This window comes from Amphiura filiformis, chromosome 20 (genome assembly GCF_039555335.1).
Source record: "Amphiura filiformis chromosome 20, Afil_fr2py, whole genome shotgun sequence".
Taxonomy (NCBI): domain Eukaryota; kingdom Metazoa; phylum Echinodermata; class Ophiuroidea; order Amphilepidida; family Amphiuridae; genus Amphiura; species Amphiura filiformis.
This window is the reverse complement of record NC_092647.1, coordinates 49,168,134-49,188,508: the sequence shown is the minus strand read 5'-3', so window position 1 is coordinate 49,188,508 and position 20,375 is coordinate 49,168,134. Positions and strand designations below refer to the sequence as shown.

At 35.9% G+C, this 20,375-nt stretch overlaps 1 protein-coding gene across 2 annotated transcripts in view; it reads left to right on the top strand.

Moving 5' to 3' along the window:
• The first annotated feature begins 7,943 nt into the window (after positions 1 to 7,943).
• LOC140141894 (colorectal mutant cancer protein-like) overlaps positions 7,944 to 20,375 on the top strand; it is a 532,683-nt gene continuing 520,251 nt past the window's right edge. For both annotated transcript variants that reach the window (XM_072163768.1, XM_072163767.1), the window contains exon 1: positions 7,944 to 8,355. In XM_072163768.1, the coding sequence (XP_072019869.1) occupies positions 8,087 to 8,355 (269 nt within the window). In that variant the 5' untranslated portion in view covers positions 7,944 to 8,086. The remainder of the gene's footprint in view (positions 8,356 to 20,375) is intronic.

The window sequence follows — 20,375 nt, the reverse complement described above, 5'->3', positions numbered from 1 at the left end:
CATTAACGCTTTTTCCGTGTAATGTAGACCACAGGGTGTCAGGAAAATGCTAGCTCAACCAGAAAATATTTGTTTTATTTTTATAACGCGATCAATATGATCTTAGTCAATTTATGCTAGTTTATTTTTGAAAATGAAGTTTAGGTCAGTTTCTGTATTTTATTTATCAAATGAGTATGAATCAATTTACACATTGTATAAGAACGAGTAGGATATATGTTTTCAAGAATATTAGGAATTATACGCATACACCTAACGCTTTATACAATGAAAAGGTGAAGAAACCCGGTATTCGTAGGTAACATGAGCGATTTAACAATATCTATATTGAGTTTAGAGGTTTAAATTTTGCTATTATGGTAATGAATTAATAAAATGGTAGTTTTTAGATCTCTTTCAGATGGTACGTCCAAAGGAATAAATGCTATTACCTTAGATCAACATTTTTTGATGCTTTTAGCAAGATTTTGACCACTTCATTTTGATATACAAGTAGTTAATCAGCAATTTTACATAATAAATAATTGTTGAATGAATCCGTATATGGGTAATAATAGTGTCCTGGGGTACCGCTTAAAGTTTTTGACAATTAATTTCCATTTATTAATTCACTTCATTACACATGTCATGTATTATGTTGTATTCGTAAGTAACATTTCAGTATTTGTATAGGTAAGAATTAGACTTTTGGTGGATATCGCAATCAAAACTTCATTTTATAAAGCACTTTGAATGTATTATTTTCTTTATGTGCGTTTATTGATACTTTAGACCCTATCATGTATTAATAATGTCGGTTCACAGCGGTTGAAAGAGGATTGAAGTAAGAAACAAAGGCACTAAAGTGACTTTAATTTGCTTAATTGCACACAAATCGCTTAAAACCGTTATTGCAGACTTGCAGAAGTCCATCTTGGAGTCAGTTACGTCTTGTGGCCTTTCGTTTGAGGGCAACTACAATTAGCTTTATACCAGGGTCCATCACTGTGTTGTCTAGATCATGAGACAATGAGAACAGTCGTTTTTTCCATGGTATTCGTAGGTAACCTTAGCGAAAACGTCAAAAGTTACCTTCGAATAAATCAATATGGACACAAATTACTCAGAAACCAGAAGGTCGGTAAACATTTAAAATGAAGCACACATGACAGTTGACAAATCCAAGTATTTATCCCCTTCTAATCTTCTTTTAATCTGATTTTTCTTTCAAATGAGCAGACCGTCGTCTATTTCAGTACATATTTTTCAACAATTAAGCCGTATTCACTTTTGCATGGTGGGTATGTATTTGAATTCGCAACTTTCATTGACATATGATTTGATAGCAAACATACAGGCCTTCGTTATGTACCAATATGGGCATTGGCATGAATTGCGGTGTTTCACAATACTGTCATGATGTCAAATTGTATTCGTAGGTAACATTCAGTTACCGAAATTTACCTACGAATACTTGCTTTTATTGTTGACATCTCAGAAATATTTAAACGCAGGCTATTGAAACTTGGTAGAAATAAAGAGTGTATTACCCTGCACCTATTGCTTAACTATTGTTTACTATTCTCTCACTTTGTGGAAATGACACAGCTTTTAACATGTATTCGGAGGTAATGCATATTTTTTACCAAACCTACCTTTGTGCCATTTAGAATTTCTGGCAGCTAAACACAATAATAAAGATGTCCGAATGCAATGCATTTCAGTATTGGACATATCAAAGCTTGTATCAATTGCGCATTTATTAGTGATTTCCATTTTTAAAGATATATCTAGTGCTATGAAAAATTGTATTCATATCTTACTTGTCACCAATACACTATAATTTTTGAGAAAAATGCAAAAACATAGGCACAAAATTGGCCAGGGGTGTAGTACCCCCTTAAGACAACGGTCTAAAACCGAGCTAAAGGAAGATGGACATTAGGCCTACAGCTTTTGGTCACTATATCGAGCCGGGCCCACGCGACGTGGGGAAGTTACCCGATCCCGACCTTACGCCTCTGAAAGTTCAATGAAGACATTTAAAGGCTTTTATAATGCACGATTTCCTTCAAATTTTAAATTTGTCATTATATACTTAAAATGCTGAAATAATACTAATAATAATTATCGGGAATGGTTTCTGTCCATTTTGAGCTGAAATAACGAGGTAAAGTGAAAAAAAAAACACTGATTGTTATTTAGGGCATTTAACACGTAGTTCTATGGGAGGACATAAAGTCATAATTTCTTGAATTATGACTTTATGTCAAACTTTGGTCTGTTTACCTACAAACACATCAAATTTGGCTGATTCAATTTAGGTGCACGTTGTGACATGTGTAAACATTACAAATATGCAAAAAAAATCAGGTTTGAAAAAAATTAACCAATTTCATAGGCTATTATAAGATCGTGGCTTTAAGCTCAAGTTTGGTTTCGGTAAGGGTGCGCCGCTGAGAATTTGCAAGTGGACCCATCGATATACCAATTTTTCACTGAGAAATTTGGATCCATCGATATACCAAAAAAATCAAAATTTTCGGCCGAATTTTACCCAAATTATCTTAGTTTTTACAAATTTTCCCCCAGAATTTGACGAAATTTCAAATATTTTGGAAGGAAAATTTGGCTATTTACCGAAAAAAAAGACAATTTTGAAAAAAGGACCAATCCATATACCAAAAGTGACCTAGAAAAAGGGATCATAATATTCAACCCTGAGGCCGAAACCCATGATTTGTGGCACGTCCCCGTATGGTCAAGTTTGTACTGAGCACTAAAAACAGTAGATCGATTCTACCATAGGCGTCGGAAGCGGGGCACGCCTCTCCCCCCACCCAAATTATTTTGATCAGGGACACCCTCCCCCTCCAAAAAAAATCACGATGGAATAAAATTTAAAGCAATAATTGCCCTGTGGATCTTCCTTTTTAGCCCCAAAACATTATGTTGTGGGCCAAAATGGGATAAAATTGACCAATTTGTGCGCTTCTGGCGCACTGACCATGATCAGATACCGAAACTTCATTATTCTGTCATTGAAATATTTCACGCATCCCAGTAAAACCGGCACAAATATGCTTCCACCGTCACTGGCCACAGTCCATACTGTTTATATGCCTGAGCACAGAACGTGCCCATGATCGGGCAGCACCATCGGAAAAAAGACCTTGGATAATAAAAAAAAAAATACAAATTTAAAAGGAGAAAGAAAAAAAATCTAAACTAGATCTGGTTACAGATCTGGACCTAGCCGGGGCCGGAAATGCCAGTCTTAACTTAAAGTTTGACCTTTGACCGGCTATTATGGACATCTCACACCATTAATGGTGTATCACTGTAGCATGTAGGGGCTTTATCCGTCTTCCATAGGCTGAGATACAGCTACTTTTCCGTAATTTTAAATATTTTTTTGCAAATTTACGTTTTGACCTCCTTAATGACCTTTGACCCCAATATAAAAAAACCTCATATACACCGAGAAAATGCATTGTTACAGTTTAAATTAAAAAATCTACTATGCTTAATTATGGAGATAAAAATTCTTAAAGTTATTTAGCTTAAAACCGGAAATGACCCCCTTAATGACCTTTGACCCCTTATCTGTGAACACCCTATAGACACCGACCAAAGTCAAGTCACATGATCTAAGCATGTCACCATCACATGTAATTTGTGGAAGAAGAAGCATTTTGAAGATATTTGGTTTTATACCGGAAATGACCCTTAATGACCTTTGACCCCAAATCTGTGAACACCCTATAGACACTGGATATAGACGATGCATATGTGCAAGTGACGTCATTGTAGGATGTAACATGTAAGGGAAGAAGCATTTTGAAATTTGTTGCCAGAAGAAAGAAAGATCCGGTAGCATTTCAAGACCTAGCCGGTGTCCCGGCTAGGTAATTACAAGCCGACGACGGATGTCGGCTTGTTCTGTCTCTTCTCAATTCTTCTTTACAAGCCGACGACAGAAAGTCGGCTTGTTCTGTCTTCTTCCAATTCTTTCTTTCTTCTTTCTTTCTTCTTCTTTCTTTCTTCTGGCAACCAATCAACTGCATCTAGCTCCGCAAGAGATTGACAGATTTCAACCAAACGTCACCCAAAACACAACTGGGCTAGGCCAAACCTTCCATTTGACTTTGACCTTGCTGTGACCTTTGACCTAGCTATAATGGTCAAAAATGTGATTTCACAAAAAATGCTACTCCTTCCACAAATTACATGCAATGATCATGTGACTCATGCATATGAATCAACATGTGGCAGTGCTTACAACTTGCTAAAAAGAATTGAGGTCAAAGGTCATTAAGGGGGTCATTTCCGGTCTGAAAGCTAAAAATATTCAACAAATCACTGTCTTTACAAATTATATAGCAGAGAGTCGCCTTTAGCACACATGCATCGCTACTAGCCAGGGTCTTTAGGATGCCTACAGTTTTGGGGTCAAAGGTCATTAAGGGGTTACTTCCGGTCAAAAACCGAAATATTCAAAAAAAATTTATCTCAAAATGTAAACAGACCAGAGTAATATAACCATCATACATGAATCACTGTTACCTGATGTATGCATGGTATTTTTATTTTGGGGGTCAAATGTCATTAAGGGGTCACTTTCTGTTTTTAGCTAAATAACTTCAAGAATTTTTATCTCAACAAATAAACATATTAGAATTTTTTTTCATTGAGGTCAAAGGTCATTAAGGGGGTCAAAAGGTCAATCAAAAATTTAAAAAAATCAAAATCCATGTATAAGTTCCGATTAAGCTGAAATTCACCAGGAATCTTTCTTATGACATCCTAAGCACAATGCAAGAGCAGTTGACCCCATCCCTGACCCAAGGGTCAAGTTATAGGGGTTAAAGGTCAAATTTCGAAATTGGTCCAATCGAGCTCAAATTCAACAGGAATTATTCTTACAACATTCTAAACATGTTAAAAATATAATAATATTTATGACCCAAAAGGTCAAAGTTTAGGGGTCAAAGGTCAACTGCGGCGGCTTGTACTCAGAATCTATTGACTCTAGTTCTTTCTTCTTTCCTCTGGCAACCGCAATCAACTGCATCTAGCTTCGCAAGGGATTGACAGATTTCAACCAAACTTGACCCAAAAGACCACTGGGCTAGGCCAAACCTTCCATTTGACTTTGACCTTGCTGTGACCTTTGACCTAGCTATAATGGTCAAAAATGTGATTTCACAAAAATGCTACTCCTTCCACAAATTTCATGCGATGAGGACATGGTTATATCATGTGACTCGACTTTAGTCGGTGTCTATAGGGTGTGCTCAGATAAGGGTCAAAGGTCATTAAGGGGTCATTTCCGGTCAAAGTCTAAAAAATATTCAAAAGATCACTGTCTTTACAAATTACATAGCAGAGAGTCGCCATTAGCACACATGCATCGCTACTAGCCAGGGTCTTTAGGATGCCTACAGTTTGGGGGTCAAAGGTCATTAAGGGGTTACTTCCGGTCATAAACCAAAATTATCAAAAATGTTCAAAAAATTTTATCTCAAAATGTAAACAGACCAGAATAATATAACCAACATACATGAATAAGTGTTCCCTGATGTATGCATGGTATTTTTATTTTGGGGGTCAAAGGTCATTAAGGGGCCACTTTCTGTTTTTAGCTGAATAACTTCAAGAATTTTTATCTCAAGAACTAAACATGTTAGAATTTTTTAATTCAAATTGGAACAATGCATTTTGTCGGTGTACATAAGGTTTTTTTTCATTGAGGTCAAAGGTCATTAAGGGGTCAAAAGGTCAATAAAAAATTTTAAAAAATCAAAATCCATGTATAAGTTCCGATTAAGCTGAAATTGACCAGGAATATTTCTTATGACATCCTAAGCACAATGTAAGAGCAGTTGACCCCATCCGTAACCCAGGGGTCAAGTTATAGGGTCAAATTGCGGCTTGTATTCAGCGTCTGTTGACTCTAGTTAACTTTTCATCACTCATTTCAAAGGAGCCTTTCTTAAAATTAATGTTTACACATCTAGCAAATTCTTCATCGGGCCTGATTTATCGGATCAACTCATAACCTGAGTCAGAGTGATCTTTGATTTACTTCAAACCCTGTTTGATCATGGAAGTAAGAGTAGGGTAGACTGGGGTAAATTGGGACACGGGTAATTTCGGACAGTGATTTCGGATATACTTTTATAGGCATACCTTAAAATAGTCACATTTTGCCCATTTTTGCAACAAAAGAACTTTTATATATTGTCTATTTATATTTCCAACCAATTAAAAGTACCATTCCTCATTAAAACAGGAACTTCTGAGGGCCGAAAGCTTTTACACATCAAAATAAATATTCCATTTTGTTTTCATGTCTAAGCTGAGGTCACGACTTGAGGCTAAATATCTGAATTAATGGCCCGGATTAGTGTTTCTCAAATTAAAAAATAACTTCTAAGCCACCTTTTCAATTAATTAAGACAAAAATTGTTACTTTTTTCTTTGAAAATTATAAGAAAGGTTAAATGTGCCAAATTGGGGTAAAATGGGACGCCATTGATTTACTGTGTCCCAACTTCCCCCAACAAAATAATCCCATAGTACTGATCAATGGCGTCCCATTTTACCCTGGCTGCTTTAGGACTACAGCAAAAGTTTCAAGTGGGGTAAAATGGGACGCCTTAAGGGCTGGGGTATGAACGTTTGGACAGTATTTATTTTGGGACATTAGAGCACATCAGACATATCGAATTGCATTCTGAATACGAAGAATGTCATTCTGATATCAAATAATTTTGATTTTTGAAATTCGCAATTTTATAAATCTGATGATTTATACTTAAAGTGTATGTAGGTGGGATGAAAAGCCGACGATCAATTGAAAATTTTGACCTTTCGTATTGAAGATATGGATTTTTTCCCATAACACCAAAAAAAAATGAGGTGTTTTTGGGAAAAAAATCCATATCTTCAATATGAAAGGTCAAAATTTTCAATTGACCGTCGGCTTTTCCTCCCTGCTACATACCTTTTAAGAATATATCATTAGATTTAAATAATTTACTTCGAGGACTGTTATATATCAAAAATTTGAAAAATATCAAATTTTTATAATTTGTCATAAAATTTGAATTATATCGTGATTTTCAAAAATGAAAATTATTTGATATCAGAAAGACATGCTTCGTATTCAGAATGCAATTCGATAGGTCTGAGGTGCTCTCATGTCCCACAAAAATACTGGCGAAACGCAATAAACGCTCATTTTAGATCCCTTAAAATAAAATAATGAAGCCGGAGACCGACGAGCACCATTTTTTGTGAAACGTAAGTCTATAGACTCTTGATGATGTACATTTTGTTTTGTAGTGATCATCACTTGTCGCAAGTTGTCGGGTGTTAGTATTATCATGATTATAGCCGAGTAAAATCTGGTGGGGCAAAATGGGACATTAGGTGGACCAATTTGCCCCACTTACCCATAGATCGATTACTTCCATGGTTTGATTCAGGCCTGATTTATTCCGGCCCAATTCCAGGGCCGCTTGATCACATCAGGGAAGTGCACTTCCCTGATCATATGGCTGGTATGAATCATGCTTTGATTCAGACTCCCGGTTCAAACTGCTTGGCCTGCTGGCCTGCATGCTGGCCTGCTTTGATTCAGCAAATGGAATTCCGCCCTCTTTGATAAAGTAAAAAAGTTGGCTTTGTTCATATGGAATCGTCAATAGTTAAGGGAGGGTGCTTTATCAATTTACTTAAAATATCTTCTGTTATGAAGCTAATATATTTTACGTAACGTGAAAAGATCAATATCAGAAAAATTTAGATGCAACTTTTATCAGATTATTGAGTTCATGGCAGTTTTCAATTGTTGAAAATATATTTTAATCCGACAACAAATGAGTAATCACCCCTTTAGCATAATGCGACCGCTAACATTTTTAACCTTTGACCTGTCAACATTAGCAGACTTCAAAACTCATGCCGATGTGCAGAGACAGTGTATTGCATGCAACTTTAGCTCTGGAATTCTGATCTAAATTCTACCGATTCTGGATAATATTAGGAACTTAAATCACACTTGTGGGTCAGGAGACGTTTGATGAACTAAATTGTGAGGATGGCACACGTTTCAAACGGTAATAAAAGCTACAGGCAGCCGGAATTAAACGGGAATTATAGGCAGGATAGAGCCGGGCAATTTCACCATGCCAGCATACCTCCATCTGCCCGTAGTAGACATGTTGTGGATGATAGTAGTGATGAAAGTTGTAGCAGTGTATGTGGGTCTCAAGGAGATGGAAGTGATTCCAATAGTGCTTCAGAAGAGGAGAAGATGAGGCGACTTTTTCAGTCTTGTGATACTGACGGCGATGGATATATTGATAGGTAAGAAGTGTCATTAGTAATTCAAATTGATGAGATTTGACACTAAGTCTACTACTACATTTGTAAAGCCAAGGGCTGTGCAATAGGGGGGGGGGTGAATGCTTAAAATGGTCAACCAAAACTTGCTTGCCCTCCACCTGCACCTTTGGCAATGCCAAAATATCTTTGCTCCCCTTTTTATATGCCGAAAAACCTTTACCACCCCTTTTGATGTGCCAAAATACTTTCCCCTATATGTACGTACACAGTATGCACTTTGGATTTTAGCCTAGCCCTAGGGCCTGCTATGCACCCAAATTTATACCTTAAACTAAAGCCAAGAATTCTCCGCGTTGTGGAAATTCCACGAAAATCGCGGAATTCAGAGGTAAAGCGGAAAACGTATTTCTGAGAAAAAATATAAAAAAGTAAGCAAAAATGACCTAGAAAAAGAATTGAAAATAAATAAATAAAATACTATTACTAAATGAAATGGATCTTCAAAATTCATCAAAATAAAGTCAAATCCGTCATAGATTTACCGTACAACGCCTGTCCTATCTCCCATTGCAGCCATGATACCCGATCAATATGTCAGAAATGTGCTAAAATTACAAGGCGGAGAAAAGCGGAATTTAGCATTTGTAAAATTCTTGGCTTTACCTTAAACTCTCTTATCATATATTGCGAGTGCAGTGAGCAGTGAATTTTGCATACACTGCATCTTTTTAAGGCTTAATATAGAAATGATGACCCAAACATGTGTGCCAAAATTGCTTTCCCCTTTTTTAATGTAAAAAAAGTCCCCCCCCCCCTTTCAACCTGCCAAAAAAATGTTTGCCCCCTTTATGGCATGTCAAATAACGTTTGCACTCCTAATAATTCACCATCCTGGGGTATGTTACACCTTGTGTACTACAGTACACAAAATTGAAACCCCATACAAAACCCATCTGTGTCTCTAAAATCGAGCCCTGTTGTCTTTTGCTTTCAGAGAAGACCAAATCTCAAAATGTGCTATTTTTTCGGGGGGTTGGTGTGCAGATTTTCTAAAATGCAGACCCTATCAAGAGAAATCTTCATTCTGGCCAAAAGTAGATCTTTAATATCCCCCTGCAATTGATTTTGGATCCGTTATCAAATTTCACAGAATGTTCGTCTTTTGGGGTACGGTATACATGTATTTATAAAATCTTTGACATTTTTGGCCTAATTTGCTATCTTTTACAGATTTATGGGTGTGTCGCCCCCCTGCCCCCTTTAACCCTCCCCCCCCCCCCCACCCGCAGCTATGGGCCTGACTGTACTGTAGATAAGTACTACATTTTGCCTTTGAGAACTAGCAAAGGGAGCATTTTTTTGGCAATTTAGCGACCATTCACAAACACTTAATGTTAGGGACCTGATGCAAAAAAAAAATCGTCATAACATTTTTTTTTTTTTTGCTCCCCCCATCAGATCTCGAACATAGGGCACCCCTTTTTGACATGAAAATTATGGGTCAACTCCTTAGCAAATCATATAAACTCAATTTTCTGGGAAAATTTGTGGTCATTTTTTTCAAGGTCCCTTCCCCCTTACGAGGATCAAAACTGTAAAGTGTCCCCTTTTTGCATCAGGCCCTCCTAACAAGTGTTTGTGAACTGTCCCTTATTTACAAATACTGAACCACCATGGAGATTTTCACAAAATTTATTTTTTGCATTTTGCCAATTTTGCACTGTTGTCTAAGTTTCCTTACATTGGCATGTATACACAAAAGGAATATACCTCCGTTGTTCATGGTAGCAGCTTGGAAAGCGAAAAATACAAAAATAAATGTAGCAGAGAATCTGTGGTGGAATTTGGAGAGCAGTAATGTCACTGCACTTTTCTGACACGATCATGATTTATTCATGAGATTTGTGTAGAACGCTTTACACATCACATACAATGTTTTTTTCATTAATGTGCATGTAACATATATCTTAACACTCTGGTGAAAGAAACGGCTTTTTAAAAAGTGGGATTAGTACATTACAAATGTATACATGTGTGCTTATGCTTGTTGATTTTTCCTAGTTTAAACACATGGCAAACCATGTATGAATATGAATGTGGAGTTATTTAGATTACTTTGATCAAACAACATCATTTTCACATTCTTCTGAATCACTGAATACATTCGTCATACACCTCATGATGATTTAAAGATAGTCTGAACCCTGGAATTATGGAAACTTTTGGGCTTCTGAACTGCTAAATTGTCTAGCCCTAGACCTGGTCTATAAACTATGGAGATTAGTAATACAATCATGTAGCTTTTAATATTAGATGATTGCAGTTTTACTTTTGGACTTTGCTAGGAGTAGGATGTAAAGGAGGAAAAAAAAAAAATATACGATCCCTCCCTAACCTCTTTAGTCAGACCAGGTCTACTCCCCATTCCAGAAAAATACAGAACTAAATATAAAATATTAATCACGTTTTGCCAAATAAAACATAGCTAAATCCTAATCTTTTAATTAGTCCTAACTGGCAATGAATGTAAAATTTTAATATTTGGCCAATTTTTGGAAATATGGGCAAAAAACATGCATTTATTAGGGCGTTTTTCAACCTTTTTTGTATTCTGTGACAATCAAACCCAATGACTTGAACAAAAGACCAATTTCAAGTTATATGCATTCTAATTTTTGGAAAACACATTTTTCAATCTTTTTCATAACCAATTAGCAAAAATAATATTTTAAATTATGAGCTACCCTGTACTCAAGATTTTGAATGCTTAGACTTGTGCCAAGTCTTACAATTTTGTGAATACAATTGTAAAAAAACATGTGAAATTGCATGTTTTTGGACCATTTTCCCTCAAATAGCAAATACATTAAAACGTGACTTTCATTGCCAGTTATAACTAACTAAAGGATAAGGATTTAGCTATGTTTCATTTGGCAAAACAGGATAATATTTTTTTAATCCAAAAAAATTTAGTGTTGTATTTTTCTGGAATAGGGAGTAATGTTAGACCAGGTCTAACTTGTTTTGTGCATTATGGATCTTAGGCTGGAAATACATGATATTAAACAATGTATGTTTCCTTTAGATAGTATGAATTAAAATGTATAGGCCCTAATGTATAATGAAAGACATAGATAAAAAAAATGGTTCACGTCTGACATCAGGGCAAAGGCGCACCGTGATTGGTTGCCGACCTGTGCAGTACGGAATTTTCTGTCAGTTGTCAGAATTTCAGATGCGAACTAGTCTTTTTATCTCTGTCTTTCATTATATCTCCAATGTGGCATATACCACCCGTATTATGTTTGAACAACTGTTGGATAAATTTGTATCCATTCATCAAGTTTTCTGCCAATCAAGTACTTACCAAATATTCTAGGTGAGAAAGTGAGAAAAGTGAAACATTTAACTAAAAAACAATTATAAGTCACATTTAATAGGCAATATGTCTGTGTACAAAACCACTGAACTGGAGGTTTTTGAATGGAGGCATGCGAGTATGCCAAACCGCATATAATTTGAGTCATTCAAGCATAGTAGTAGTGTCCCCTCAGGCAACGTGATCAAGTGTCCACTTCTATAGCATAAATATTTTGGTAAGCTTAAATTTTGTTCTTTTAGTCAGTAACTGTTAAGATTATTACAACTGAATGAGATGCAGTGCATGATACTGTCATTTAAATTATAAACTACCAGACTACAGAATGAAATTGATACAATTGTAACTGATTTGTAAAATACCGGGGTAAAATCCAAGCAATGAGAAATGGAACACTGGTAGTATGGTAATGGTCAATTATGACAAAGCAGATCAATGTCTGTCCAGAGTGTTGATGAAGACTGATTCATCGTTTCTAGATAAGTCTTCTTCAAGTAGTATCCATACCACTCAGTGTCATCTGTTGACTTTAAAAAGCACACAGAAGAGAGAAATCAGAAAGACAAAAGTCTCAGGTGCCAAAAACCGATCCTGTTTTACGGGCCTGACGGACCTAGTCAAAAATTTCAGAATTGAATGCCTGAGTGGAAGAAGGGCCCAACTCCAATTTTTTACCAAAGTGAGTTAGACCCACCATTTTATTGCCAGCAGACTGTTCTTCCTTGTGTGTGAAAGATAAGCCAAAATCCACTTTCTAAATAGTCTTAATATTGGGTTAAAGAGGAATTTTGTTCATCCATGAAATCTGCTTTTCACAACAATAAACTGTCTTGCTAACATATTACATGCTTCTACTTATGCAATTAATGGACAATTTTCAAATTTCTGTAGCTATTTATAACAAATCTGCTTACGGAACTGGCACTTGCAGTATATTAGTGGAAGAAGGGCCCAACTCCAGCTTGTATTAAGACCTGTACCGTTGCCATGGAGACATATATGGTTTCGAATGTATGTAATACTGTATGTCCATGTATTAAAGGTCCCCTGAAGATGAAAACATTCTGTGTATAAAACTTTTCCCATGATTAAGTTTTTTGTTAATATCTCAATAACAGTTTTGATGGAGTTGGGCCCTTCAGGTATTCAATTGTAAATTTTCATGAACATATTTGAAATAGGCATGAAAGATGCATTGCTCATAGACAGATAATGGGACAAAGAGACACAAACTTTGATACAAGCAATTTTGTGTCATTGTCTGTAATGGTCTCCACCCCCATATTTTGTTTCGTTTCATTTCCTATGGAATTTCCTCCTCTTGTAAGAAGCATCTTGGACGAGTAGTTTTTTGCGCTGTTAACATCAACATAAAGTTTAAGATGGCAATGCCAATCACAGCATTTACTGTAATGGCACATTCGAAGAGTAGTTTTTGCTCTATTAACATCAAAATAAAGTTCATGATCGCAAATGTCAATCACAAAGTTCCACCTCCCCACACATAGCATGCTCCCATCACATTGGTACCAAAGTTGACAGTTTCGTTTACACATGATGATCTACACTTGATGTCTGTAATGCTGTATGGCCATTTATCAAATTTGTTTGCTATTGATAATGCAATATTAGCAATTAGCATGATCATTTTTTGCCTGAATCATCCTTATGCGTATTTGCTATTTGCAACCAATGCATTGAAGAAAACCTGTAATGTGCAATTTGTCTAATGTTCTCACAGTCACACAGAAGCGGGCTGCAGGAGTCTCTCTCTGCAGCTACTCAACCTTGTAGGGAAGTCTAGCTGATGCTTATAAATGTTTGTCACTTCAGAACCGATGGTTTTAATTCCCAACACTCCTGATGTCCACAAAAGTCAACGTCTAAATCAATGTTAGTATACATCCAGCTCATACCAGTTCTGAAACAAAACACAAAAAACAGACAGCAAAGAGCAGCAACACCAGTGGGATATTACATGGATCGAATCCATGGGTTACTACAGTCTGAGGGCCGAATCTGACGGGCTGATGACACACATTGGATGGGTGTAGTGGGCCCGGGGGTAGTAGGATATATCCACTAGACTATCTAGTTGTTTTGGGTTGGGTTTTTTTTTCATGCTCAAACAAGTTCAAAAACGCATACCTTATTGCTTATCAATTTTTACATTTTTTACTTCTACATCGATACTGTTGAAGGTCAAGCCTTGAAATAAGCGGACTGGAACCAGGAGCAATTTCTTTTTGAACATTGCTCCTGGTTCACTGGGATTTCACAAGAACCAGGAGCATTTTCTGAAGAAGCAGGAGCAATTTTCAAATAGTAAATCTTTTTCTGCATATACAATACAGCATACCAGCACTACTGCATCCAGTTAAAAACTGGAACCAGGAGCAATTTGATTTAGAAAATTGCTCCTGGTACATGTGAATTTTGCAAGGACCAGGAGCTGCTTATTTCAAGGCTTGTTGAAGGTATATATATACTTGTCCAGGGTGATTGTATGACACTAAATAAGCCTATCGGATAAACAGGATGCTCAAGATGACCGAGCATATTTGCCATCAACAATAAACACTTAACTTCGACAATTGTAAGAGATCTTGGGCCTCTACGAAACTAGACAATTTGCTTCATTTATAATCAGTATTGAATCTAATTATTGAATCTACTCATAATTATATTAATCGAATTAAAAAGTACTTGCCCATTCAAAACATCTTCCACCATGCAAAGTTGTGCTGTGTCTCCTTTATACTCTAAAAGATTACTAAAGCAGAGCCAATAGTCGTCAAACATTGAAGCAATATATACTTGTAGTAGACCCACAACTGCAGTACTTAGTTTGTAAAGTAAACCCCTGAACATATCATTGTGTGAAAATACACCAGAGAACACAAAAAACCATCCTTCCGGTGTGACAGACAAAAACCAAATGATACCAAAGCAAAGAGAGTAAAACCAATGAAGATGCTGGAAAGCTGATGAAAATACTGTATCTAAGCAACCAGCACCCCAGAAGCATTATGAATGACAAGAAACTTTGCCAGGAAGATTTGGCTTCTCTTAAGGACCCTTAAAGATGCATGCATGGCTAACCAAATCCTTGACCAAAACAAGTCCCATTATCCACTTAAGCAATTGGAAGTTTTTAAAAGATTCATAAATTCACTTTTTCAAACCTTATTATATTAATGAGTATAGCCTACAAATTACAGCATTGGTTCAGAGTTTTTTACGATAGCTCTTGATATTTTGAGAAAATATCTCAAAACTTTTTATGTTGAAGCCTATGGCTAGCACGCAGAGCAATAAAGGCCCATTCAGTGATTTGCTCATCCAGATGATCATAAAAGTCATCAAAATTCGAATTTTGGTACCTTTGTCATTGTCATTATGTGCTAACATAGCCTGCTAGTGGTTCAGCTGAAAGCTGTGTACTAAAAGACAAAATAAGACAAAATAAGGCATTTACATGAATCTGTAATTTATATACTGACAGTATAATGTATGTGTAATTTAATTGAGTTTCAACTTCATCAATATAATGCTGTTATCTTCATTTTTTTGCCAAATTTTTCATTTCAAAAATACCGAATGACAATTTGAATGACTTATCCTTCACTTTTATGCCATTTATAAATAATAATTTTTTTTTACACTTCTCTTGGATCACTGAATGGGTCTTTAATGCTCTACGTGCTATCCATGCGCTTCAATGGAAAAATGTCAAGTTTTGAAATATTTTCTCAAAATATTAAGAGCTATCTACTGAATCAATATTAGGTTTGTTTGTACTCATTTTAATGCATTTTACATGCTGATTCCAAATATGGTAATGAAAATTTACATTTCTGAAATTTTTGAATTTAAATTTTTTTTTTGAATCTGCAGTCGACACCCGCGTGAAGAGAGAGTAAACACTGAGCTCCCCATATTTTTGTTGCACCCTACCTCATCTCACCTTTTCCCAGCATAGGGGGGACTGCCTTGAACATCTTCCAAAATGCTGTTTCCCACATAAATAAAGTTGTAGATAAAACTCTGTGTACATGCATGTACATTGTATATCAATGAGTAAGTTTGTTTAGTGGGTAAACATGGTAAAGGGCATCAGATACAAATTCAATTCATGTCACTGCTACTAAACGACATCTTCAAATAGTAGTAGAGTAAAAGTGAAGAGTCAATGCAAGTCAGAAGTGTAATGTATTCAGTATGTGACGATGCATTATTAGGGGGAAGGACGGTTGAGTTTATAAAGTCTCAAAGCTTTTTAGGATCCCATTTGCAAACTTAAATGGTCTAGATATATATTGAGAGCACAGCGAGCAGATAAATTAGCATATTTAAGCTGTTTTCCTAAACCTTTTTTTAGAAGGTTTTATTTTAAGGCGCAAAAATGAATGTGGGTCAAAAGTCACTTGTCCTTTCCTCTTGGCTGGCCAAAAAATTGTTCCCCCCTCACCCCTTTCAGCTGACCAAAAAAATTCTTGTCCCCCAATTTTACCCTCCCCAGGGCTCGTAATTATTGCAAAGCCTCTTTTACAAAAAAGTGCTCAATATACTAAATCAGCGGCAGGTTCGTTTTGCATACCTGCATACTGCATATTTTTAGAGTTTCTTTGTGGCGAGTTGTAAGCATCAAATGTTGCATGATTGGGCATATATCGTAAACAAAATATAAACACATGATATAAACACTTTTGTTTGATCCTTGGGCAGACATCTCAAAATTTGTGAGAGATGCTAATTAGATTGGATGACTGTACAATGCTCTGTGTCATGAGTGTGAATTAATTTTCTGGGTGTCTGTATATGATCAGTCTAAAATGATTCAGTCAGCATCACCTTAACATAAACTATTTTATTTAGCACATGTCTGTCCTTGCCTCCTTGGCAAATATACAACAAAATACGCATTGTTTATGTAGATTAGTGATATCATATCCCATAATGCCTATCTATGCTTTTTACCCTGGTACAGGTATAAGGTGGAATGTCACACTGAATGATGGGACATACTATGAAATCCAGATTTATTCGAAATATAGTTTGTATTCAAAATCTAGCAGTAAACCTGAGCCCTAACATTTGGTGAAGGGGTAAAGGGGGAGAGGGGTATAATTAACCAGAGGAAAAGTTAGTATCATAGGCCTATTAATAGGGAACACAGGAACGTGGTATGGTAATTTTTGTATATGAATGAGTGTTCATGAACTATAAATGAGGTAGGGTTTTTGTTTTTACTTCAATGTAAAATTTGCATTGTTAGTAGTTTCAGTCTTTTCCTACAGAAAGGAGCATAAGCAGGCCCCTTTTCTTTTCTTTTTCAAAATACGAGATTATGAGGGATAAATCCCTTAAAGTACTGCAAAAAAATGTACGAAGCCTTCCTAAAGCAGGCCTAAAGCATTCCAAAATAATTAAAAAATTAAAAAAAGCTGACAAATCTCACAAATCTCAGAGGGAGAGTACGAGAACCAAAACGTTGATTTTTTTCAGCCTACAATGGCGCCATGTAATTCATAAATAGTAAACATTTGGTGACCCCTTTTTGTTATTCAATTCTAAAGGGACTCATCAGTATAGTTAGTTCCTGTTTAATTTTTTATAGGTTGATAACAAATGATACAATACATTGCTTGTTTGCAATGATACATTTTTATTAATAAAAATAGGAAATGGTACTGGATAAACCATACACAATGTATGGATAGTGTTTAAAGTCTGTTTGGATAATTATGTAGCCTTGGGGAAGTCCAGTAAAACTGTTAAGGTGACAGTGAGTGCATCTACTACATTATCTTGGGGTGTTTTTATTTTCAAGTTATTTTAACGAAGTAAAACACACTCATTAACCTAACAAAATGAAAAATATCAACAAATTAAACGGAAGTGCACACCCATCCACCCTCTCCATGCACAACACCACCACAAAGCTCGTACCAACATCTCCAAAACATGCTCTCCAAATAAAGTAGCTTTAATATATTTTATATACTCGCCACTAAGAAACTCTAAAAATATGCAGTATGCAGGTATGCAAAACGAACCTGCCGCTAAATCAGGGGTATATAAACTTGATAATTTTTGGTATGGAAAAATTAAGCACCCAAGAAAAGTAATTTAATTCATTGAAATACATGTCAATTTATAAACATCTCTTGAAAATTGAGGTACAAAATGTATGGAACAAATAAGGCAAAGTAAAAAATTAAACATGTTTCTCGTCCAGGTTTTGGAAAAGGAGGAGGAAGAGGGGCTTTTTAGTTTTTATTGAAAAAATGCCCTAAATTGCTCTATTTAGATGTTTTTATCCTTTTTATAGCGTAAAGATTATAAGCTGAAAGTTTTTTTAAAATTTACTGGGCCTAAACCCTCCTGTACAAATATATAAACATCTCAAAAAATAATAGCCATATTCAAAAAACGGGAGATTGTATTACAAATCTGTAAAATGTGTTGGAAGCAAATTTATTTTGATTCTACATTTGAAATAGAATTGCATGATATTTTGACAAAAGTGGTAAAACCAATCAGGCTTTGTTTCACAATGTATATTCACAGCATAGATCCTGTTGATTGTAGGCATACCAGCCTAATGAGGTCTGAAATAGAGTTCTGTAAGTGTACCTGACCTTTACTTCTAAGGTCAAGTCCTATGTAATTCAGTGGCCTTGTGTGAATGTAATAGCTGCTGTCTGATATTTATACCTCAATTGAATATAAAAGTGCTGGATCCTTGTTAATAAATCCAACAGCTTAAACTCTAATAGGACTATACCAACCAGTACCACCAAGCATTCACTTCGGGGTGACATAAAAATCGGCTACCACTACTGGTGTTTCTGTGACATTCTTCCGGGCATTCTTCAATAACACAATATGTAATTTCTTAGTTCCAACCAAAAAAACGGTCAAAATTACATCAGGTGCCAGGCGCCCGGGCCAGGCGTAGCAGGGTTCACAAAACTCTCAAAACTCTCAAGACTCTCAAAACGCACCCTAAGCGAGTATTACTCAGCGCATGCAAAACATACCCCAAACAAGCATTTTGCCATTTTTTTAATGTCACTAAGAAAGTAAAAATGCATGTTCAGGTTCTTGTTTAATTCAAGTAGTTTGATGTTTCTTAATGTTTTACTCTACGATGTGTTCTGATAGAAGCCAAACATAGCCTATTTCACCCTTTTTTATTTTGCCATTAAACTTTTTTGCTTGGAAAAGTATACCCTTTTTCCTGATTTTTGGCATTTTTGACACCCTAAACAGGTAGGCCTACAGCAATGTGCTTGCCCCATGCTGAAAAACACAGATATTGGTGTGAAAAACAACCCTTTTTACTTGTTTTTGTACCTGAGCATGGTGTCCACCTTGAAATACAAGTGGCCCCCAGGAGCTCGCTACTCCTGACTTCTGTCACTGAGGAGTAAATTGTCGGACGTACGTCTGGCGGAACTTACGCTGACCATCGTTCACACTGTCACTACTCCTTGCAGCACCTACCGTTACTCCTAGCAACTTATGTCCGACAATGTGAGCACAGCTATTATAAAACAACATGAACGTGTGGGTCGTGCAGCCATTGCACTTGCAGCCTTTTTGCATTTTCACACAACAATAACCTTCAGGGGGCAAAGTTGTTACTGATATTCACAACCTGTGAAGTGTGTTAAAGCAATGTAAATAAACCAACAAAAAGTAAGTCACTGCCAGCTAGTGAATGTTAGAGTACTCATAGGGTCTATTTGGTTAGCCACAGGCAAAATTTCACTGTCAAATGATGTGTAGTGAATGAAAATAAAAAACCTAAGAATTGTTTTTTGTGGCTTTTAACCATCCAAAATGGCATGGATCTAGACTATTTTTAGTAAAAATTAAGTCTAACCACAGGCATTGGTCTATAACTTCATTTATATGTATAGGTACAGGGTGTCCCAAAAATGTCCTTACCATTTTGAACCATTATCTATTTGACTTTTAGTGAATTGAAACCTTCCATGCTGTGTTACATTATTTTACCAAATGTAGGGCCTACATTGTATGATGATGTATTGTATAAATGTGCATACAAACATGTAGTTTCTTTTCTGGGTCTGGATGATTACTTGGTTTGAAAAGATTATTTAATTTTCATTACAGAAGTATATTTTTGTGTGATCATGTTGGAAAAAGAAATTTTTTTTAAAATTGTTCATGTGTGCAGTGAACACTGTGAGAGACCATAGAGTATGGGAGGTGTTGCAGTTCAAATGGTCAAATATGAACTTGTGGCCTCAATGTTAGGGATCAAAAATAACTTTTAAACCTTAGAAGTTTCACAGTCACCCTTTAAACATAATAATTATTTAGTTCATACAAAATGTACCATTCAAAGCACAGTGGGTATCTAGTTTCATTCTTGTTAGCTTTTCCTTGAATATAAATTTGAAAAGCTGATCTTGTTCAAATAAATTTTGTATTCACAATGCATTAACTATAGACAGTTAAAGAAAATAATAACTTAGCATTGGCAGTATAATTTGGGCTTCAGTGTTGTTCAAATTCAATACAATTATAATTTTAGACAAAAATCTGTCAAAAGAATGACTCATTTTGTGCTAAACATATCATGGATGATAATAAATGTGTGTTACAGTTTGTCTTTCATACAAAA